The sequence below is a fragment of the Hibiscus syriacus genome, unplaced genomic scaffold (assembly GCF_006381635.1).
Source record: "Hibiscus syriacus cultivar Baekdansim isolate YM2019G1 unplaced genomic scaffold, ASM638163v2 tig00110890_pilon, whole genome shotgun sequence".
Lineage (NCBI taxonomy): Eukaryota > Viridiplantae > Streptophyta > Magnoliopsida > Malvales > Malvaceae > Hibiscus > Hibiscus syriacus.
In genome coordinates this window covers 15,333,378-15,358,398 of record NW_024062900.1, presented here as the reverse complement: position 1 = coordinate 15,358,398, position 25,021 = coordinate 15,333,378, and the positions used below count along the sequence as shown (strand labels likewise).

General features: G+C 34.2%; 3 protein-coding genes across 3 annotated transcripts in view; all 3 read right to left on the bottom strand.

Moving 5' to 3' along the window:
- Positions 1-24,793, bottom strand: part of LOC120144640 (damage-control phosphatase At2g17340-like) — a 29,295-nt gene extending 4,502 nt beyond the window's left edge. Inside the window, exons 1-3 of the mRNA XM_039158669.1 lie at positions 24,788-24,793; positions 19,455-19,456; positions 13,672-13,706 (exon numbers count right to left, since the gene is read on the bottom strand). The gene's annotated coding sequence lies outside the window, so the exon portion shown is untranslated. The remainder of the gene's footprint in view (positions 1-13,671; positions 13,707-19,454; positions 19,457-24,787) is intronic.
- LOC120144767 (damage-control phosphatase At2g17340-like) lies at positions 11,282-13,392 on the bottom strand (the record flags this gene model as incomplete). Its single annotated transcript, XM_039158748.1, has 6 exons — positions 11,282-11,376; positions 11,853-11,993; positions 12,243-12,311; positions 12,407-12,473; positions 12,713-12,778; positions 13,340-13,392. Coding segments are annotated over 6 exons (468 nt in total), but the record flags the coding sequence as incomplete, so codon positions are not given.
- Positions 15,196-18,680, bottom strand: LOC120144638 (aminoacylase-1-like). The gene is made up of 5 exons (XM_039158667.1): positions 17,982-18,680; positions 17,556-17,818; positions 16,563-16,700; positions 15,913-16,152; positions 15,196-15,591 (listed from the first exon to the last, which is right to left on the bottom strand). The coding sequence occupies exons 1-5, from the start codon at positions 18,601-18,603 to the stop codon at positions 15,478-15,480; spliced, it is 1,377 nt and encodes a 458-aa protein (XP_039014598.1). The 5' UTR covers positions 18,604-18,680; the 3' UTR covers positions 15,196-15,477.
- Positions 24,794-25,021: the final 228 nt, after the last annotated feature.

Sequence of the window (25,021 nt, the reverse complement as noted above, 5' to 3'; positions counted from 1 at the left end):
TTATCTTTTTAAAAGTTTAAGGACTTATTTAATTAAAAAAAAATAAAAGTGATTTTAAATTTTAAATATAAATTATTTAAATATTTAAAAATAAATATAAGAAATGTTAAAAATGAAAAATAAATTACAATATATATATACATATATATATTATTAAAAATACTAAAATTATTATAAAAAATTAAATTTTTTTGAATATATATCCTAGGTTATAAAATGGTAACTTATAAATTATTAAAAAATTAAAAAATATTTTTGTAACGATATATTATATATATAATATATATATATATATATATATATAAGTATATCATCAATACTTGTATAAAATATTATTATCAAATTAATTGAGACTTACGAAATTTAAATTAATCGAGACTTATAAATTTTTGAATTAGTCAAAACTTCTTTTCTGATTATCTTTTATGTCAAAATTTATTATATAATTATCTTTTAAATTAGTCAAGAATTACAAAAAGATAATTAAAAAACATAATAAGTTTGAATTAATTCCAAAATTATAAATCTCGACTAATTTAAATTTTATAATTCTTAATTAGTATAGTAAGAATACTTTTTATAAATGTTGATAATATGCATATATTATATGTTACGTGTATTGTTATGTATAATATATATTTTTTATTTTTTTTATTTTTCATAGGTTATATATATTCAGTTTTTAAGAAAAAATTACAGTAATAGTTTTAGTATTTTTAATATGTATATTAAATTTTTAAATAATTTTATTTTTAGTATTTTTATATTAAATTTTTGGCAAAAGGGTATTTGAGGTCTCTGTACTTGTCCAAAATATCAATTGGTTCTCAAACATTTTTTACACTCAATATGGGCCTCTAACTTATAAAAATAACCCAATGTGAGCCTTTAACTTATAAAAAGAACCTAATGTGACCCTTTGACCAATATTTTTCGTTATTTATATTTACGGTGTTGATATGACACTTCACGGTACTGATGTGGTGATCCACAGTGTTGATGTACTAGTCCACAGTCGCTGGTGACGTAGCTGATGACGTGACATGTGAGCTAAATTGGTTTTTTTCAAAGTCGAGGGTCGAATTGATTTTTTTAAAAGATGAAGTGTTGATTTGATTTTTTAAAAAATAAAAATATTTTAAATTTAAAATATTCACTAAAAATATTTTTAAATATTTTTAAATAATCATTAAATTCAAAATATTTTAAATTTGCGGGATAAATCGATATTCCCACTTTTTTTTCATAAGACCAAATTTAGGTGAAGTTTACTTTCATATATCATGTTATATTCACTAAAAATGTTCCACTTAATTGGATAACTATTTTTTATTTTTTAATTATATAGTTTCATGATAATTCATAAATTATAATTTCATAATTTTTAATTTTTTTATAAGACTTTATAATATTTATTTAATTCATTTTTTATAAAAATATTAGTGAAATATAGATTTAAAAAAAACACTTAGAATTTAAGATAATTAGATGTAAATATATAAATGAAATTGGTGTAGGAAGATAAGAATTTAGATTTATATAAATAATAGTCAAGTTAAATTCGAAGTAAAAAAAGTAATAATATATATTTTTAATTCTTGAATAATTTAATTTGTATTATTATATTTAAGTTTTGGAATATGTTTATATTTTGAAATTTAAAATATTTTAATTTTTTTAAAAAATAAATAAGCCCATAAACTTTTTAGAAAAATCAATTTGGCCTTCGAATTTGAAAAAATAAACAATTAAGCCTATCTGACACATCATTAGCCACATCATCAACCACTGTGGACTGCCACGTCATCATTGTAGATAGCAACATCAACATCGTGAAGTGTCACGTCAGTATCGTACGTCAACAATGGAAACCGTTGATTAATGGAAACCGTTGATCAAAGGGCCACATTAGGTTCTTTTTATAAGTTTGAAGGCCACTTTGAGTGCAAAAAAATGTCGAGGGACACATTGATTTTTTGGACAAGTACAGGGACTTTTGCCTTATTTTTTTAAATATTTAAATAATTTTATTATATAATTTAAAAATAACTTTTATTTCTCAAAAAAATAAATAACCTTTGAACTTTTAAAAATAATACAATTTGACCTTCGAAAAAATCAAAAAATAAACTTAGCTCATCTGTCATGTTATCCACCACGTAATCAACTACCATGGACTGACATATTAGCATCATAGACCGCCATGTCAGTACCGTGATCTTTCACATCAGTACTGTAACAATCAAGAATAGAGAACCTTGGTCAAATAACCACATTGGATTTGTTTTCTGAGTAAGACGACCACATTGATAAAAAAAAACAATATGAGGACCACATTGATTTTTTGTAAAGTACAACGACCTCTGATTTTTTTACCTTTGTTTTCATATAATTTTTTTAAATAAGTATTTAAAGTTAGAGCAAAGTACAAAAATAGTCCCCCGATTATAGGGCACTATTTTATTAAGTATCATGACTATTAAAAGTTACAAAATGGTCCTCCAACTATAGGACATTGTTTTGTTGAGTCCTTCGAACTATTAAAAGTTACAAAATTTTACCCAGCTATGCATATGTTTAAAAATCGTCATTTTTCGTTAAAATATTGACGATAGTCTGAGTTGAACACTAACTTGTTGACTGTGATATGATAAAATCTAATCTCAGAATCTCAAACGACTATAATATCGCAATCAACTTGTTAACGTCATGCTCAGAAGACCATCAATTTTTTAACAGAAAATGACAAGTTTGGAATATATGAATAGTCAGGTGATCATTTTATAAATTTTAATAGTTGAGGGACTTAACAAAGCAACACACTATAATTGAAGGATTATTTTATAAATTTTAATAGTCAATGACTCAATAAATTAGTGCCCTATAGTCGGAGATCATTTGTGTCCTTTACCCTTAAAGTTAAAAAAAATGTCATTAATCAAAACAATAAAAAGATAAATGTTTGAATTATAATTTTTTATTTAAGTGTTTAAAGCTTTTTTAAATTAAGCCAGTCAAAACTTTTTAAAGTGAAAACCTTGACAATATAAAAAAGAGTAGGATAAACTACACCTATGTACACTTAATTATTGATGAATTCTATTTAGACCATTGATCTTTCAGTTTTTTTAATCAGACCATTTAATTACTTAAATGATGTCAATCAAGCTACCTTTCGCAAACATTTGATGGAAGATCTGATGTGATAATTAAAAACACGGTATAATTACACATTTGGTCTCCATTATTAACATATTCTATCAATTTAGTCCTGATTGTAATTTAATTTAATAAATTTAATCTTCTAATTACATGTTTCAACATACGATTACAGATTAAATTTATTTAATTAAAACTAAAAGTAGAACCAAATTGATAAAATATGTAAATAATGATGACTATTACTATATCAAATTTGTTAACTACCACATCACTTCCCCGTTAAATGTTAATGGCAAGAATAATCATTTTAATAGTTAAGTGATATGATTTACAAAATTAAAAGATTGATGGTCAAAATAGAATCCCTTTTTAGTTATCCAAAAAAAATAACAAATTTGACTTGGAGATTTTTTTGGGCTTAATACCAAAATAAATGCCCAAATTATATCACTTTTCACGAATAGGTGCCTAAAGTATTTTTTAACTCATCCCAATGCCTAAAGTTACAAACATTACCACTTTAGGTACCTAAGCCGTCAATGTGTTAATTTTTTTAGGAGTCTTCGTTAATTCGTCCTTTGTTGGAGAAGGAGCGTGTGTTAGCCTTGCCTTTGTCTAGAGATGGATGGTTTAGGTTGCATTGTTTAGACGAACATGGTGCACTCTTTTTCCTCTAACTAGGATTAGGGAAATTTTTTATTGAGGCACACATACATTTTATTTTGTATGGGTTTGCTTTAATAAAAATCATACAAAACTACTTCTTTCAAAAAAAAATGACACGTGTCACGATCGGGTAATTTTAAAAAATATATTCAATATTAAAAAAATAAAATTATATATATTTTTATTAAAAAAACATAAACATTTTGAAATAACTCAAAAAATTAAAACCTTCATTTCAATCCTAAACCCAAGTCGGTCGTCGCCTTTTGCCGTCGACGAAGCTTCACCTGACCTCACCTCTCCCACAGACCAAAACCCTTATTAAATCGTGATCGATCGACGGTGAATCAACGTTTTATACCCCGTAAACCCTAGGCTGAAAATCGTGATCCCACACAATTCTGATGGTCAATCGATGGCAATAATGACGACATATGACTAAGAGAATGACAGGGACTACATCGACGATAGTGGTTGTGGCCAAAAAGGGTAGTGACAGTTAAGGTTTGGATTTGGGGATTTTGGGGTTTTTTTTTATAATTTAAGAGAAATTAATTTTTTACAAATATAATAATAATTTTAATATTAAAAAATAAATAAATTTCAAAATCACAATGTTATGACACACGTCACTTAACGGGAAAAATTAACGCCGTTGAAGGCTCGGACACTTAAAATGGTAACGCTTATAAAGTTAGACACCAAGATGAGTAAAAAATTACTTTAGATACCAATTCGTGAAAAACAATATAAATTGGACACTTATTTTGCTATTAAGCTTTTTTTTCCCATTGGCTATAAGGATCCGTTAGTTCAAAAAGGTTGAAATTCAATCCATCGTTATTTTATCCATGAATTATTATTATATATTTTTTATGTCTATAAATAATGATCAATGGTGGTTAAGTTTATATTAAATAATAGATGAGTTTAATCCATTTCAAAGATTATTTTGTATAAAATATAAGAATCAAAATCATCATGAAAAAATCGGTTCTTCAGAGAGAGAAAGTTCATCTTTTATACCATCAGAGATGGTACGTTGCATTTCGAGAGTGATCCATCACAGAGAACAACCATGAAAGCTAAAATTTACTCGAGTGAAAAATATGAATACATATAAAAATGTTGGAAGAAAATTTTATCAAAGCACTAATTGTAGCAGCATCTCACCCTGCCATATTGTTACATGTTACTTTTCCTTCAAGTCCAATATAAATTTTCATGCAGAGAGTAAAAACGAGGCTCAAATTTCATTATTTGATTTAACTGAGAGCATTTGCCGTTCAAACCCAAGTATTTCGGCCCGACGAGCTGACTACCAACTTCAAGTGCAACCGAGATCAAACAACTTTATCAACCTGAAACTTCGTCATATTTAAAGGCGCAATCGTATAGCTATCGCCCAAGAAACTCGACAGCTTCGGGATGTTTTACATGTGAAAATACATGGTCAAAGAGCATAAAGTTCTTCAAATTGATGAAATGCTGCAAAACCAATGCCAGATAGAGGTCAAAATTGTACCATTCCAATCTTGAGTTAATCACACCTGAACTGAGGATAAAGATTAGTCTTTATTCCACGACCCTGAAAACATCATACATATGGAAACTTGATATCAAAACGATATAAAGAAACCGAATATTGTCAGAGATTAGCTTCCTAAATTAGAAAGATTATGTAGGATCTTTGAAAATATATTCTACTAGTTAGGATCGCTGGCTTTAAGGGATTAAAATTACTCCTAGAATCAATTACTTACCTAGCTTAGCAGTTTCCTAAGATAAGGTAGCAATGTGTATATTTAAATTGTATGTTTTTCTACATAAAGTAATATCAATAACAGAGAGATAAACCAGTTTTGACATGGTATCAGAGTCTCCCCAGCTCTTCTTTTCGAATCCAGTTATCCTCACTTAAACAATCCTACTTAGCCTTTATAATACCTTCAAAGAATCAAGTATCTTCCCAACAAAAATATGGGTGATGAGGCTGATTTTAGTGGAGCTGAAACCATTTAAGGAGGCACAATGAGTCAAGGAAGTCATCCAATTCTATTAGTGACTTACAAAATATACAAACAACTTATAGATTGAATGATAAGAGCTACCTTAAGTGGTCCCAGCTAGTTCGAGCGTTCCTAAAAGGAAGAGGTAAGCTCAGTCATCTCCTAGGAACTGGCCCTAAAGAAAGAGACCTTAGGTTTGAAGTTTGGGATGAGCAAGACTCATTAGTTATGTCTTGGCTGTGGAATTCAATGGTGCCTGAGATTAGTGAGACTTGTATGTTTCTTAGCACATCCAAAGAGATATAGGAGGTTGTGAAACAAACCTATTCAAAGGTCCGAGATGCTACCCATATATATGAAATCAAGAGCAAGATTTCATCTACTAAACAAGGAAGAAAGTCAATTACAGAATATTCTAACCTGCTGCAAAAATCTTTGGCAGGAAGTGGATCATTATCAATGCATTCAAATGAAATGCAGTGAAGATTTTGCAATCCTAAAAAGGTTTGTTGAGAAAGAAATGATTTATGATTTTCTTGCTGGACTGAATATTGAGTTTGATGCAGTAAGAGTCCGAATCCTAGGAAAAGAATATTTGACTTCATTTGAAAGAGACCATTGCTATCATTCAGGCTGAAGAAGGAAGAAGGGGTGATGGTAGTTGAAAATAGACAAATAGAGAGTTCAACTTTGGTCACTGGGGCTGTAACTAAGGAACCAACACGCCTGTAACAACAGATTTTTGAAGGTAGACCACAAGCAACAAACAGTTGACAAAGACTCTTTATGGTATACTTACTGCAAGAAGCCATGCCACACTAAAGATAAATGTTGGAGGTTACATGGAAAGTCTCAATCAATAAGTAAGAATTTTATCTAGAGAGGGGGTTCATCAAGAGGGCAGACCAGAGCGTATACAACTAAACAAGTTGTTAAGGAGGTTGAAGAACAATCTATTGAGTTCAACAGGGAAGAAGCCTAAAAATTAAAGAGTCTACTGGAATCCTTAGAGAAACCTTCCTTTACAGGATCATGCAATTTGGTATTCTCATGTATATCCTCTTCCTTTTCTTAGGATTCTAATGTCTCGAAACTATCCACCCACATACCTACCCAAAATTCATGGATAATTGACTTAGGAGCCACATACCATATGACTAATTCATCATTCAAATTCCTTACCTACACACGCTGTCCTAGTAGTAAGAAAATCACAGTTGTAAATGGCACTATCATAACAATTGCTGGTCTAGGAGAAATTACCATAAATGAAACCCTTTTTCTTAAAAATGTTCTACATGTACCAAAACTATTTGCCAGTCTCATATCTATCGATAAACTTATCAAAGACACTAACTGCAATGTTTTGTTTTATCCTACACAATTTATTTTTTAGAAGCAAGAAATGAAGAGGATGATTGGGTGTGCTAGGCAAGTAAACGGTCTATACTACCTTGAAGAACCCAATTGTCCAGTTAGAGTCCTGGATATCCAACCTCTGTTTCTCTTATCAGAATCTACAGCGAATAAAGACCAAATCTGGCTAAACCATTTTTGCCTTGGTCATCTCTTTGTTTAATTCCTTAAGTACTGAAGAATTTCATTGTGAAGTGTGTGAATTTGCAAAACATAAACGTGCCTCTTTTTCAACAAGCAATAAAAAGACTACCAGCCCATTTACTCTTATTCACAGCGATGTTTGGGGGCCTTAACATATCTAGGACTAGATGGTTTGTCATTCATAAATGATTGTACTCGGGTTACTTGGATCGTTCTCCTAAAACAAAAGGCAGATGTTACCCCTATTTTTAAAGCCTTCTACACAATGATTAAAACCCAATTTAGGACTGAAATAAAAAGATTTGAATCAGACAATACTAAATACTACTTTAACCAAGTCCTATCTCCTTACTTTTTAGACAAAGGTATCATCCATGAATCATCTTGTGTTAACATTTCATAGCAAAATGGTGTAGCTGAAAGGAAGAACGACCACATCCTTGCCACTACAAGAGATCTTATTTTTCAAAAACAAAGTCCCTAAACATTATTGGGGAGAGGTTATGTTAACTGCCACCTACATGATAAATAAACTACCCACTAAAGTCTTTGAATCCCAATATCCTCTTCAAGTTCTCACAAAATTCTATCCAAATTTTAGTCTATATCTTAACCTAAAACCTAAAATATTTGGGTGTGTTGCTTTTGTTCATATTCATTCTTAGAGAAGGGGAAAACTTGATCAAAGGGCACTAAAATGCATATTTATTGGCTACTCCTCCACTAAAAAAGGTTACAAATGCTATTATCCACCTACAAGAAAATAATACACCTCTGCTGATGTTACTTTTGTTGAAAAAAAGAGTTTTTACTATTCCTTATCTTCAGGGGGAGATATCATTTAAGGAAGATAAGGATGGTGATTTTTTCCTACTTCAACCTCTCATTGATTTCCCTACACCTATACAGTCTGACCAAATACAACAAACACAGTTTGCTTAGCCTACTACTACTCCAACTTCTTCACAACCAGAACCCAATACACCACAACCAGTCATCCAGGACACTACTTGTCCTCTATTGGTCTATTCAAGGAAGAAGGAACCTATGCAAATTCAATCATCCCCTTCTCCTGCTCTTGTACAATCTGAGGTACACTCTGAAATCTTATTGATCAAACTACTGAAGATACTATGTCTAATCTAGATTTTGAATTTTCCATTGCTATTAGAAAAGGAAAAATAACTTGTACCACTAAGCATCATTCCTACTTGTTCATGACTTACAAAAACCTATCCCTTTGTCACAAAGCTTTCCTTACCAGTCTAAAAACCATTACAATTCCTAAGACTGTTTTTGAGGCATTAGAGAATGAGAACTGGAAAAAGGCTATGAAAGATGAAATGCAAGGATTGAAAAAAGAATAAAACCTGGGACTTAGTAAAACTGCCAAAAGGGAAGAAAACAGTGGGATGTAGATGAGTGTTTACAGTTAAATATAAATCAGATGGCTCCTTAGAATGGTACAAAGCAAGGTTAAAGACAAAGGGATATTCTCAAACCTATGGAATATATTACCTTGAAACTTTTGCCCCTGTTGCAAAGATGAATACAGTAATAGTTCTACTGTCCTTAGCAACTACTTAATGATGGAATTTGCAGCAATTTGACATTAAGAACACATTCTTACACGGAGATCTTGAAGAGGAAGTGTACATAGATATACCACCTGGATTTGAACCTAGTACTGGACAGGCAGTTTGCAAGTTGAAAAAGGCTCTATATGGGCTAAAGTAATCCCCTAGAGCTTGGTTTGGAAGGTTTGCTAAAGTGATGCTGAGACAAGGGTTTAAACAGAGCCAAGGTGACCATACTTTATTTGTGAAATAGGGGAATGAATGCACTCTTGGTGTATGTAGATGACATAATTGTCATAGGAAATGATCTTGAAGGAATTGGTAGTTTAAAGAAGTGCTTGATAAAGGAGCTTGAAGTTAAGGAACTTACAAGATTAAAATATTTTCTTGGAATTGAAGTGACACATTCACAGTAGGGGTTTTTTATATCTCAACGAAAGTACATTCTGTACTTGTTGAAGGAGACTAAAAAACTAGGGTGTAAGCCAGTATAAACACCAATAGAGGTCAATCATAAGCTTGGAGATTCAAAAAATAATGATGCAACAGTTGATACAAGTTCATTTCAGAGACTTGTGGGAAGGATTATTTATTTGCCACATACTAGACCAGGCATAGCATATGCTATTGGAGTTTTGAGTCAATTCATGCACAATCCTAAGGAATCACATCTAAGGGTTGTGATTCAAATTTTACAGTACTTAAAAGGGACACCAGGGAAAGGAATTCTGTTTAGAAGAAAGGAAAATTTGACTCTAGAAGCATACACTGATGCAGACTATGCTGGATCTATAGTTGATAGAAGATCAACTTCTAGGTACTGTACTTTCTTTGGAGGAAATTTAATCACTTGGAAGAGCAAAAAGCAGAATGCTATGGCTAGATCAAGTGCAGAAATTGAGTTTTGAGCGATGGCTTTGGGAATTTGTGAGTTACTATGGCTGAAGATAATTTTAGAAGATTTGAAGGTCAATTGGGATGGACCAATGAAGCTATATTGTGATAACAAGTCATCAATTAATATTGCTCATAATCCAGTTCAACATGACAGAACAAAACATGTTGAAGTGGATAGATATTTCATAAAGGATAAACTTGATAGTGGCCTAACCCGTACTCCTTATGTGACCATTGGAGATCAAGTTCAGATATACTTACCAAGGGTCTACCTGGTAAGTATTTTCAGAAGATGACAGACAGAGAATGGAAGACATCCATGCCCAAGCTTGAGGGAGAGTGTCAGAGATTAGCATCCTAAATTAGGAAGATTATGTAGGATATTTGTAAATATATTCTACTAGTTAGGATCCCTAACTTTAAGGGATTAGAATTACTCCTAGAATCAATTACTTACCTAGCTTAGAAGTTTCCTAAGATAAGGTAGCAATGTGTATTTAAATTGTGCATTTTTTTACATAAAGTAATATCAATAACGGAGAGATAAACCAGTTTTGACAAATATATTAGTTGCAAACAGTTGATCAGAAAGTGTTGAATCCGAGCATAAAACATTGAAGCAACCTAAACCACAGTCAGCGGTTCTGTGGACCTATTCAAGCCAATACATTATGAAGATTTTTATCATTGAAAATTTTGCTTGTCGTTAAACATGTGTTCAATTTTGGTGCTTGTCACATTCAAAAAAGTTACAAGGCCAAGAAAAAAAATCAACTGGAAATCTGCTGGATTATGGAAAAAAACCTACCATGACTTCCAAAATAACTAGGTCTGCATCACTTGCCAGGTAGGCAAGCTCCTGTGATACTCTCGTAAGATCAAAAACCTAAAAAAAATAGAAGCTGTTACTTCAATGACCAAATGTAATTTCTTTATTACCAGAAATGGAAATCAAAAGATTTTTAGTATCAACACCGATAGGCATACCACTTTCATCCTTCAACTGGTAAATTAGCACGTAAGAAGTTAGAGACATCCCAAAAAAAGAAAAATAGGACTAAGGAAACATAATGATCATTATCTAGAACTGTTTTTCTTTCCGTCACCTTTAATATAATTTCAACCAATTCGGGGTAAGTTATATCATTGATGGAAGGCAAGTGAATAGCTGCCAAGACAACCTGAGCAAAGAGGAAAGCATAATAAACATATTTCTATTTAATTTTTTTCTAATGAATGTAGAATATTAGTTAATGTTTTTGCCAAAAGTTGCATGGTATATTGGTAGAATGTTGAACTCTTAGTGAATGTTTCAATCTGTTGCTTACTATATTAAATAACAACCACAAATAAGTGCAAGGATTTAAGTTATATACCACTTATGTATCAACAACACAATAAATATATCTAGGACAGACGTAAAGATAGTTGACCTAAGGACGAGGAACAAGATTTTGACAAGTAGCCAAGAAGGACATCCCATCCCTTGAGAAAACCTCAACAAGCTTCCAAAGGTAAGGGGAAATAGCACAAACAAAAAGTAAGTACCAGCACAAAAGTTATCCTATTACAGTATACTTCTACTCGAAATGAATATTAATACCACAGAAATCATCTCAACCATAACACATGAAATACGCACAATCCAAATATATGAGAAGATTTTCATCAATCAAAGATAGTTGATCCATGGAAAAGATGATCATGACACCCTGCAAAAAATTATAAAAGAACGCTGATCCAAGTGGAAACTGTTATAAGGACCGATTTTACAGAGCATGAGAAATACATGATTATTATGATTCAAATTGCTTATCTCAGATCATAGGGATCCAAAAATGCCTGATGGAGATGAGTACTACAAAGCATGGTAATTTTTTAACTATACCAACAAATATGACCTGCCACTTATTGTAAGAGTAAATACTTTTGATAATAAGGATGATCGATGAGATGAATAGCACATAGTTATAGAAAGTACCTGTGCAGAACCAAGATTAAATATGTTTCCAGCAAATATTCCTCTAGCTAGATTCTCCAGTCGCTTCCCTTCATCCTCAATATCATCATTAAGAAGAACTACATCCGGAAATAGGGAGATAGCCTTGGCATTCTCTTCATCCTATTGCAAGTTTTCCAAAGAACAGAGTTAACAAAGAAAGAGAAAAGCATATAACCTTGGCAAATTATATATCTTGACACTTGACACCTCCACTACCCTCCACAACCCAAAATGTTCATTTTCTTTGTTATCCCTTAAAAACTACCATTCTATAAAAAAGGAAATAAAATCACCATTCACCAGTATTGTCCATATAAAACAACAGTTCCTAGCAATACAAGAACCTACAGCATAAATTTCAATACTCACTTTGACTTTCTTGAATATGTCTCTAAACCCCAATTCTATAAGAATTTGTTCACGAATCCGGCAGAGAAGCTACAAAACCGCAAAACTATCATGAGGATCACAAAGAACAACCATTCTGAAATCCATAAAGTACTATAGAAATTAGTTCCAAAAATCTGACTTACAATACAATCAGGCGGTCCACCATGGCTTTCGGGATCTTTCTTGATGTCATCAAGTATGTCAGCATACCTTTTACATCATTAAGCATACAAGAACATACAAAATTACAAATGCGATAAGAAGTATGGAAGGAAACAAAACAGTTGTCTATGCTAATGACTTATCAGCAACCAAATAGTCATATGGTTTTGATGAAGGGACCATTGAAAAATTACCTAAATAAAATGTTCATAGATGAAACCAAATGAATTTTTGAAACAAAGAAGTACATGTAAAGCTATAGACGAAGCACAAGAAATACCCAATACCTTTGAGCATAATTCTCAGCTTTAGTTGGAGCATCAGCCACAATAGTATCACTCTCAGCTCTCTTCCTGCAATAAATTGCAGTAATGAGCAAAATAGTCCGAAAAACATATATGGTAAACACTGGTGGATCCACACTTGTATCAGGTAGGGAAGTGCACAAGCTGAAATCCGAATTTCCTTCTTGTTGTTAATATACGTGTGTATGCGTGCACCCTCAAAAATATTTCTCAACATTGATAAATCAATTTTTCTACAATAAAAACAAGCAAAAGGTTATCCTTTTAATTTATCATTACCTCCTAATTAACAGCAAAGCAGTCTGATTAAAAATTCTTGAAAAAAAGGTGAAAACCATCAATAGTAGCATACTAACATAAAAGATCAATAATTAGAACCCAAGAATTTAATGAGGAAAAACTAAAATTAATCATTTTCCCAGTTAAACAAGGAGTAGATATGATATATTAAAGACGGCCGTTTAAAAACATAAATTATAGCAGAGTAACACAAAAGAAGAATCATTAGAGCCGAAGAAGGTAATGGAAGAAACTCAAATTACGCCCAGTTTCCAGGAAAAGAAAGAACGGAACTTTAAAAAATCGTAACGGAAAAAGAAAGAGGGATACTGGAAGGAGGGAATGGAATTACGGAAGGAGGGATGCAGAAATTTAAGAATGGATTATAAAATTTTAATTTTTTTTTTCTTTTAAAAATAATAACTATGCAAAAATTGTATTTTTTATTACATTGAGTTAAATTTATTCACTTTTTTAAAATAATAGGATGCACTTATCCTGTAGGATTTAGTGCATCTGCCACTGGGTAGAACTTCGAGGATTATCGGAAGGGAATCTGTAAGGAATGGTACATGGCCTGTAGTTTTATTCGATGGCCATTGTCAGCAATGAAAATGGCACCATCTCTGAATCGCTCTCCATTCCTTGATGAGAAACAGAAACGGACGGCAAATGCAACGAAAACAAGCTCCACCACCTAAGTTCGCTCTGAGAGTTTCCTTTGTATTTCTCTTGTACTGAACTTCAACACTTCGGATATTATCTCTTCAATTCTTTTACTTGACTTATAATAAAAAGGGTGAAGTATATAATGATCTTAACTATAGGATATTATTTTTTTGAATCTCTCACTATTAAAAGTTATAAAGTGATATATCAATTAAATTAAATGATGTTGCTTTGTCGAGCTTGATATTAAAAGTTACAAAATAGTCACTTGACTATTCATTATGTTCTAAATTCGTCCTTTTTCGTTAAAAAATTAGTGATAATATGAGCTGAATGTTAATATATTGTCTGACATATGATAAAATCTAATCATAGAATCTTAAATGATTATCATATCTAAGACAATAAACTAACATCCAACTTAGACTGTCTTTAATTTTTTAATGGAAAAGGACGAGTTTGGAACATAATGAATAGTCGTGTGATAATTTTATAACTTTTAATAGTTGAAAGACTCAACAAAACAACATTTTATAACTAAAAGACTATTTTATAAATTTTAATAGTTGAAAATCATAATAAAACAATGTAATATAGTCGGGATACCATTTATGCACTTTATCCATTCAATTGACTATTTAGAGTTGGGTGTCTTTTAATCACTTTCAAACGTTACTGAACATTTTTTTTTACATATTCTTAATATTTAATTAAATAATCATTATTTCTGTCTCATTTGAAATAAAATTATTATATTTTAGAAGGATAGTTATTTATTGATAAACGGTCTCCATCCATAAAAGTCTCTTCAATTCAAAGTGAATTATTAAGATTAAAGTACTTAAAAAATATCATTTAATCAAATATTAACCATCAAATAAACTATTTTTTAAAGGATAAACTAAAATGTTATCATTTATATTTAAGTTTACTATATTATTAATTTAATTATTAAGTCATTAACTCGGGTTACATGGACGACTTGATAAAAATAATTGATTTTAATGTAAAGCTTAAATTTCAGATAAAATATTAGTTTAACTTTGAATATTTATTTTCATTCATTTTAATACTTTTTGAAAGAAAAGTTCAAAAATCCGACCAAGATCTCTCACAACCAACCTCTGTTAATCATCGTTGTTGATGATCAGTAGCCCCCAAAGGTTTTTGTTAATCTTTTTTTTTCTTTCTATTTTTGTATACACGAATTTAGTATATGTTTTACGTTAAACTTGGCAAATTTAACCGACCATAACTCTTTGACTTCCTTTTTCCGATCTCTTCAAATCTACCATCATATCACGTCGATCTCTTTAACTCCACTTCTCAAAACGCTCTAATTGAGTTTCGACTTGTATATGTAAAATTATATATTATAGATTAATATATAATAGATTGATTGCCATGAATCACTACCAATAATACTATTAATATATATATTAGTGATTATAGAACTCCATAGCCATCTTGATGATGACCATATAGCAGATGTTCTACTAAGATAAATCATTCAATCATCTATTAAAGTCATTTCATCCTGGACTCATTTTATTCAACCATCAAGCAGATTTCCACAAATTTAACACTGAAAATCGATCGCTAAGACGAGAAGGAATCACGACACATCTCATCAGGCACATTCAAATAACCCATCATCCATAAGTAACATGATGAACTGAACTGCTATCGATACATTACTAGGATGACCTTACCTCCACTCCTCTTATGGTCGTACTTCGAGGCAGCAAGAGAAGCTAAGAGTTTTTACTTGCGGAAGAAGATAGGCCAGTGCATATCCTTTACAACTCGTCTCTTGGAAGGCTATCTCTTCCAGGTGGGGTGTATGATGCATATGCTTCAATAATGGACACGTACACATCGTTTCCTTTCAAGTACTCCCCTTGGTTTAGAAACTGCAGTATGAAAGAAAAGACAATAATCAGATACTCAGATCACATGCCTGCTAGTTGCTGACTACCTAATTTGCTAAGAAATATGAATGCTATCCAAAACATATTCATGAAATTCAGTAGTTTTTGGTGTGAGAATTTGAAGCTAGATGGTATCGCATTGCTATATATGATATATCTAACCGAGAACAATGCAAAACTGCAGCCAATGGTAACTGCTTGAAATTATGATGGAACCAGAACAAGAAAAAGAGAAGAAACGGAGAAACTTTCAACAGGAGAATGGTCCATCAATCAGACTATCAAATGGCAGCAATGACGTACCTCATTATGGTCATGAAGCAAAACAGGAGTGTTAGCCATAGGTGAAAAACCAATAGCTGGCAAGCCCACTTGCCGAAAATAGCGGGAATCTGTGGCAGCAGGAAAAATCTCTGGCTTCCCGACCTTTCCATTAGCTTTCTTGATAGCTTCTTCCAACAGAGTCCACCACGGATTAGAACTGTCAGTGGCAGTTATGAGTGGCCTTCCCAGGTAATCAACGGTGGTACCCTTTTGCTTAAACTGCAGACGGAAGTAACTAGTTCAGGAAGCAATTCAGTAGTAAGCAAGCTGCAAAACACCATGTGAAACTCATACAAATGGGCAGCCTTTTATTTTCCTAAAATTTATCATCTTCGTTTCCCATGGAATGCACCAATCTTATATTTAGACAGCAACTCAGATGATATAAAATCAATACAAATTGACGAGTGTCACTATCTTTGTAAAGCGGAGATGGGGAGTGTTTATAACTGTCGGTATGTACAAAATAAAATATTGAACAAACCATAGGAAGTCACCCTATTGATTCCAAGTCAAATATTGTAGGATCCCATGAAATTTTGCACCAACAGATTTTGGAAACATGGTACACCAGCCTTTTATTTATTACTGAATGCCAACTTTTGCAGAGAGTGCTTCATTTGCTCTACCTCAAATGACATGTTTCGTGAAGCAGGTGCCCATTCCTCAGCTAGCCGTTTCTCCAAGGATTCTACATTAGCTGTTGGTGGTACTCGAATATCGAAACCAGCTTCTGCTTCTGATGGCTGCAAATTCATAACAAAACCCTGGCAGAAAAATGCAAAAGAACCTATGTTAGGGGTAGATATTTCATATGTCACCATTCTTTCACCATTAATGCAAGGAATATATACGTGTTATTTATGGTTACTGTCTGGGCAACAAATTCGATTAAAGACCAGCAGCATGATCGTATGTAATAGGGGAATGAGAAAGACCAAAAGACCTAACTTACCATGCATTAAACGGTTGAGCATTTTTATCGCAGAAAATTTAGTTTTTAGTCCCTTTAGCACCCAAGTGTTCTAAGGAACTATGAAACAAAGATTAATGCATATTGTTTTCCATCTTTGATGAAACAATGCAATTATGCCACAGCTTCCCAAATTGATAGATACTTAACATATTTAATATCTAATAATCGCTGTTAAAGACTTCAGATTGGAACAAGTAAATCAACTTTCACAATTACTCAGAAAATTCGTCTGTTCCAAACATCTCATATCCAGTAAAAGTTTCACATGGTGCTTCATATTAATTGTCAAAGGGTGTGCAACTTATGACTTGTATAAAGATTCATGCACTGATATTTTCTTAATAGAAGAGATTATCCATTTCTTTCAGTTTTCCTAAGTGTTAAAAGAATGAAATTGGAATAAACTAATTTGTCCTCATAAACTATTAATGCATCAAAGAAAGGCCACGAGTACGGTTACAGATTGCACACAAGACTCACAACAATTTGGTTATATCTTCAGTGCTTTTAAGATAAACATTTGAAGCAAAACTATTAAGAAAAACAACTCGAGCAGTCCAGCTTAGGTACAGTGCAGTCATATCTACTGAAACCATAATTAGTAGTAAGTTTCAGCACCTAATTACTTAAATTTCCAGAGACTTACAGTGGGAGAAGGTGTCCCGGCCTTCAGCGAGGCCATGTTAACCGAAATGATATCCCCTTCAGCCTTCAAACCAGCTTTTACCAAATCGAACTGTGAAGCCCTGAACCTTCTGATAATCTCAATGCTCTTGAAAAGGTTCTCCATTGCACTATTGTCGTAAAGCTTTGCCCCATGTCCGGGGGCTCCAGTAGACTTTATTACCAGCCACCATGGAGTCCTCTCCGCATAGAACAACCTGTAATTCTCGTTGGGGGAAGCCAACCCTGTTTCTCAAACAACATAAGTCCTAGGCCCTCATCGGCAAGCTAAAGAATGAATAAGAATCATTACCTCATTGTGTATAATTATTAACTATTAGCCCATTTCAAACATGATTATAGATCTTTTCATTAAATGAACTTAAAAAGTAGTAAAATCTGGGTTTACCTTCATCAAGCACTATATCAACATTCATACTCTTGAAGACATCGGAGTGTGCAAACTTCTCAACACCATCATGACCACCGATCTCCTCATCGGGGACAAACGTCAAGTAAAGAGAACGTTTTGGCTGAAACCCATAAGACTTCAACTTACGAATAGCCTCCAGATACTGCATCCCAACGCACTTCATATCCTGGGAACCTCGAGCGAAGATATTGCCTTGTTCATCGATGTTAGCTCCGAGAGGAGGATGAACCCACTTCGAATGCTCGGCTGGGACAACATCGGTGTGGGAGTTAAGAAGGATAGAAGGAAGGGAAAGATCGGATCCTGGCCATTTGAGGATGACGAGTGGTTTCCCTTTGACGAACTCTACGACTTGGGATTCTAAAGAAAGGAATTCGGCTTGGGTTAGGAGAAACTGGGTGGATTTCTCATAGTCTGGGGATGGCTGGGCTGTGTTGATTCGAAGGTATTGTTGGAATCTTGATATGATTTCGGATTGTTCGTGTTGGATTGACGTTGTTGTTGTAGTTGAATTTATGAGGACTGGAAATAGAAGTAGAGAAAATAGTAGAAGACGATGAAGAAGAAATTGATGATGGAAGTTGAACTCTTTTTCCATTGATTTGATTCAGTCGCGCCTTCACTTCTTTGAGTTCGCTAAATCTCAGTCTTTAGTTGTAGGGAAGATGGGTGACTGAACAGTGAACACAACTCTATGAGGTCAAAGACTCAAAGTACCTGACACTAGATAAGGGTAAACTACCGTGATTGTCGTTTTTGTTTCATTTTCTTCTGATTTCGACCGCTTAGCTTTTAATTGTTATGTTCTGATCATTATTTTATTGATTAAGTACGAATTTCCCTCGGAGACCGTAACTCTTGACGACTTGGCACATTAACAGAAATATTTAATTTCTAATTTTACCCTGAATTTTGAAAAAAAAAATTATCAAATTAATGTTTTTATAATATTTAAGTATAATTTTATAAAGGGTAAAGTATAAAAATGGTCCCAACTTTAGGGTGATACTTTGTTGAATCTCTCGACTATCAAAAGTTACAAAATGGTCTCCCGATTATAAGACATCACTTTGTTGAGTCATTTAACTATTAAAAGTTACAAAATGACCACACTACTATTCATATATTTCAAACTTATCCATTTCATTAAAAATTTGACTGTAGTATGAGCTAGAAGTTAATCTGTTGAATGAGATATAATAAAATTTGATTTCAAAATCTCAAAAGACTATCATATCCCCAATCAACATGTTAATATCTAGCTCAAACGAATAATCAAGTGACATATTTTGTAACTTTTAATAGTCGAAAAACTCAACAAAATAATCCTCTATAATCGAGGAACCATTTAGTAAATTTTAATAGTTAAAGGGCATCAAAACAAAATTCTATAATTAAAGGATCATTTGTGTACTTTACCCTTCTATAAAAAATCTTAATTGTCTTAACGCCTCCAATCGTTGACATCTCTCCGATTACATTCCCCTACAAGAACTAACACTAAAATTCATAAAATCACGTAAAGCTGGATCTAATGAAACAGTTTCTCGAGAGGAGGTGTTAATTCGGTTGTGACTGATAATATGAATGCCACCTTGACCGTTGCCTATTCTTGAGAGAAGGTTCACGCTGCTATTTTAGAGGGGCGAGAATCTATTGCTTCAGTTAACCGCACTGTACTTGTACTTATTCCTGTAGTTGTAGATCCTACAACATTAAAGCAATTTCATCCTACTGCACTTTGTAATGTCATTTATAAAATCATTGCAAAGGTTTTAGTTAATCACCTACGACCACTTCTCCCTGTTTGTATTGATGATAATCAAGGAGCTTTTCTTCCCAGACGTTTGATTTCTAACAATGTCTTAATTGCGCAAGAATTACACTCCTTTAAAATCAGAAACTCCAATAGTGGCTGAGGTGCTGCTCTTAAGCTAGACATGTAGAAGGCTTATGATCGTGTTGAATGAACTTTTCTCCGTGCGATGCTCCTTCATCTTGGATTTGTTGAGGATTGGATTAACTTGATAATGTCGTACGTCTCCACTTTCTCATATTATATTAGATTCGGATTAACCACTGCCTATGAGAAAGTTTTACCCCCGACTTGTGGTCTATGACAAGGGGATTCGTTATCGCCATTTTTGTTTGTTATTTGTGCTCAAGGTCACTCTTCTCTACTCCATTATGAACAGTAGCATCATCGGCTTCAAGGCCTCCGCTCTTGTCGAGGCTGGGTGACACACTTATTTTATATGGATGATTGTCTTCTCTTTCTTCGTCCGTATGATGATGAATTTCAGCTGATACGAACTGTGCTTGACCTTTATGAAAATATTTTCGGTCGAAAGGTAAATTTTGCCGAATCTAGTCTCTATTTCAGTCTTTTTACTCCTATGGTTGTTCAAACCCGACTTAGGTCAGGGCTGGGCATTTCTTATATTGATGATCCAGGACATTATTTGGGTATACCGCTTGTCATAGCGCGTAATCGAAACAGTGTGTTCGGCTTTCTTTGTGATAAAGTGACTTCGCGAGTTTATAGTTGGACTAAAAATTTACTCTCCTATGATGGTCGGGCTATGTATATTAAAGTCGTTGGGTAGCCTCTTCCAAAATATGTTATGGGTTGTTATTTTCTCCCTGATGGGGTGATTGATGATATCATATCGGTGCAAAGATCTTACTGGTGGTCGGGTGATTTGTTGGAGGAAAAGTCAGAATTCGATGGAGGTGTTGAAAATCAAGAAAATTATAGCACATATTCAACAAAAGTGGCACCGAATTCGGTGTTCCAAATTTTTAATTAAAATGTAATAGGGTTAATTATATTTTAGCCACTGTATATTTTAGGGTATTTACAAGATTAGCCCTTAAGCTTTAACTATAAATACCATAGCTCATTTAGCTTCTAAATCATCTCAAAATCTTCCAGTTCTCTCTCAAGTGTGTTTTGTAAACACCTGTAATTTTTTCTCTTTAGTAAAATATCTGCAGCAGTCCGGAGACGTAAGCACAATTGGCTGAACTCCATTATCAATTTTTCGGGTATTATTTTTTCCATTTTTATTTTGTATTCTCATTAATCTGGCTATAGGGAAATTAATTGTTACTCGTTTATTTCCCAACAACTAGTATCAGAGCTTTTGGTTGTAAGTTTTGTCAATTTTTTTGCGAGGTTACTATTCAATACTATTCACGTGAATAGTAAATTTCGTGAATAGTGAAATTTTGTCGGCAATATGAATTTGTCGACGGAGGTGTTCTAATACACGGTAGTTCGCAAGAATTGTCAGAAACGATCCAAACGAATCCAGATTCGAGTGGGAGCGATGGCTGCAGACGAAGGGAAGGTGAAAATTGAAATGTTCGATGGTGTGGACTTTGGCTTTTGGAAGATGCATATTGAAGATTTTCTGTACCAGACAAATCTATATCAACCCCTCTCAGGAAAGCAACCAGAGGGCATGAAGAATGAAGACTGAGCTCTTCTCGATAGACAAGCCCTCGGAGTTATCCGACTGACGTTATCTCGCAATGTTGCTTTCAACATAGCAAAGGAAAAGACCACGGCGGGTCTTATGGCGGCTCTATCCAGTGTGTATGAGAAGCCATCAGCCTCAAACAAAGTTCACTTGATGAGGCGATTATTCAATTTGCGGATGGCGGAAGGGGCATTAATGGCTCAATACCTAAATGAACTCAACACTATCACAACCCAGTTGAGTTCCGTGGAAATTGAATTCGATGATGAAGTTCGATCTTTAATTCTCTTATCATCTCTACCAGACAGTTGGAATGCTACTGTTACAGCAGTTAGCAGCTCGTCGGGAAACAACAAATTAAAATTCGACGATGTTCGAGATCTGATATTGAGTGAAGAAATTCGACGAAGAGAATTGGGTGAAGCATCAACCTCCTCAGCCTTGCACACGGAGTCTAGAGGGAGAACTTCAGAAAGAAATTCAAATCGTGGCAGATCAAAATCCAGAAGGAGAAAATCAATAACGGGAAAGAAAGATTTTACCTGTTATAACTGCAGCAAGAAGGGTCACTTTAAAAGATATTGCCGAGCACCGAAGAAAAATACCGGCGCACAGGATTCTGCCAACGTGACAGAGGAGACAGGTGATGCCATGATTCTAAGCGTCAACAGTCCGATTGAATCATGGATCTTGGATTCATGGGCATCTTTCCACTCCACCCCATGTCAAGAAATCATGGAGAACTATGTCAGTGGTGATTTTGGGAAGGTTCATCTAGCTGATGATGAAACCTTGAAGATCGTCGGAAGAGGAGACATCCGACTAAAGTTGCCAAACCAGACCACCTGGACGCTAAAAGGTGTGAGACATATTCCTGGTCTCAAAAGAAATTTAATTTCTGTTGGACAGCTTGATGGAAAAGGATATAGCACAACCTTTTCAGACTGTGAATGGAAGATTACCAAAGGAGCACTCGTCATTGCTCGTGGTAAGAAAACTGGTACTCTCTATATAACCTCAAATTTAGAGAATATCATTGCAGCAGCAGATGCTGATGGAAAATCAAACCTATGGCACCAAAGGCTTGGCCATATGAGCGATAAAGGGATGAAGACGCTTTTGTCAAAAGGGAAGTTGCCGGATCTAAAGAATGTAGATGTCGGACTATGCGAGGATTGCATATTTGGCAAACAAAAGAAAGTCAGCTTTGCAAAGATTGGTAAGACACCCAAGGCTGAAAAGTTAGAGTTGGTTCATACTGATGTATGAGGACCATCTCCAGTTCCATCTCTTGCAGGCTCACTATATTATGTCACCTTCATCGATGATTCTACAAGGAAGGTGTGGGTTTATTTTCTGAAGAAGAAATCAGAAGTCTTTGATACCTTCAAAAAATGGAAGGCCATGGTGGAAAATGAGACTGGTCTGAAAGTCAAGCGGTTGAGGTCTGAAAGTCAAGCGGTTGAGGTCTGAGAATGGATGTGCCATGAACAGAACTCTGAATGAATGTGCAAGAAGCATGAGGATACATGCCGGATTGCCCAAATTTCTATGGGCTGAAGCTATCAACACTGCAGCTTACCTGATCAACCGTGGGCCCTCAGTTCCTTTGGATGGCAGAATACCAGAGGAAGTTTGGAGTAAGAAAGAAATAAACCTTTCACACTTAAGAGTGTTTGGGTGTATTTCTTATGTACATATAGACTCTGCTGAAAGAAGTAAACTTGATGCTAAGTCCAACAAATGTGCCTTTGTTGGTTACGACAGTGATGAGTTCGGTTACCAGTTTTGGGACCATGAAAATCGGAAGATCATCAGAAGCAGAGATTTCATTTTCAATGAGAATGTGATGTACAAAGACAGGTCAACTATAGAATCAAGCAGCTCCAATACCAAAGCTGAAACAAAGAAATTTGATGAGTTCGAGGAGATTTCTGGAAATGATGTTCAGATCAGTCCTGAAGCAGTTCAAGAAGAACCAGGCACACCGGAACTAAGACGCTCCTCCAGAATTCCTAAACCAACCCAACGATATTCTCCTTCTTTGCACTACTTGTTGCTGACTAACAGTGGTGAACCAGAGTGCTATGATGAAGCAATGCAAGTGGAGGATTTAGTCAAGTGGGAGTCTTCCATGAAAGATGAGATGGACTCGCTTATGTCAAATCAGACGTGGGAATTAGCTGAATTACCACCAGGCAAGAAAGCGCTTCACAACAAGTGGATTTATAGGATCAAAGAAGAGCACGATGAGAGCAAACGTTACAAAGCGAGATTGGTTGTCAAAGGTTTTCAGCAAAAAGAAGGTATTGACTACAATGAAATTTTCTCTCCAGTCGTGAAACTGTCTACTATCAGACTGGTGTTGAAAATTATAGCTGTAGAGAATTTACATCTTGAGCAGTTAGATGTAAAGACAGCTTTCCTTCATGGTGATTTGGAGGAAGAAATCTATATGAGGCAGCCAGAAGGCTTCATAGAGGCAGGCAAGAAAAACCTGGCATGCAGGTTGAAGAAGAGCTTGTATGGTTTAAAACAAGCTCCTAGACAATGGTACAAGAAGTTCGATAGCTTCATGAGTAGCAGTGGTTTTACCAGATGCCAAGCAGATCATTGTTGCTACATCAAGAGGTTCGATAATAGCTTCATTATTTTATTGTTGTACGTTGATGACATGCTCGTTGCAGGCTCAGACATACAAGAGATTATAAACTTGAAGCAAAAATTGTCGAAGCAGTTTGTAATGAAAGATCTGGGTGCAACAAAGCAGATTCTTGGGATGAGGATCAAGATAGACACAAAGTCGGGGACTTTGATATTATCACAGGCCGAGTACATCAACAAAGTACTCTCCGGGTTCAACATGCAAGATGCTAAATCAGTAAGTACACCTTTAGGTGTTCATTTTAGACTCTCCAAAGAACAGTCACAAAAGACGGAGGAAGAATGTGCATACATGGTGAAAGTGCCGTATGCCTCAGCAATTGGAAGTCTGATGTATGCCATGGTTTGTACCAGACCAGATATTGCTCATGCAATGGGAGCTGTTAGCAGGTACATGAATAATTCGGGCAAAGTACACTGGGAAGCTGTCAAATGGATCCTCAGATATCTGCTGGGTACTACAAACAAAGCACTTTGTTTCAGAGGTGGAGATACGATACTGACAGACTATATAGATGCTGACTTAGCCGGAAATATTGACATCAGAAGGAGCACTACAGGGTATGTCTATACTCTAGGAGGTACTGCAGTGAGTTGTGTTTCTCAACTACAGAAGATAGCTGCTCTCTCCACCACTGAAGCAGAATATGTCGCTGTTACGGAAGCCAGCAATGAGATGGTTTGGCTCCAAAGTTTCTTGGAAGAGTTAAGCAAGAAACAAGAAAACAATGTCTTGTATTGTGATAGTTAAAGTTCTATCCATCTAGCGAATAATCCGTCTTTTCATTCCAGGACGAAGCACATACAATTACGGTATCATTTTATCCGGTCTCTTCTGGAAGATGGGATTTTGAAACTTGAAAAGAT

Bases quoted from the DNA above. Each gene is read 5' to 3' on its own strand.
- LOC120144638 (XM_039158667.1), bottom strand. From the start codon at position 18,603: ATGGAAAAAGAGTTCAACTTCCATCATCAATTTCTTCTTCATCGTCTT. The intron at 16,701-17,555 runs GTAAGTCTCTGG...TTTTTCTGCCAG, and splicing joins CCGGGACACCTTCTCCCACT to GGTTTTGTTATGAATTTGCA. The intron at 15,592-15,912 runs GTACGTCATTGC...TTCATACTGCAG, and splicing joins TGCTTCATGACCATAATGAG to TTTCTAAACCAAGGGGAGTA.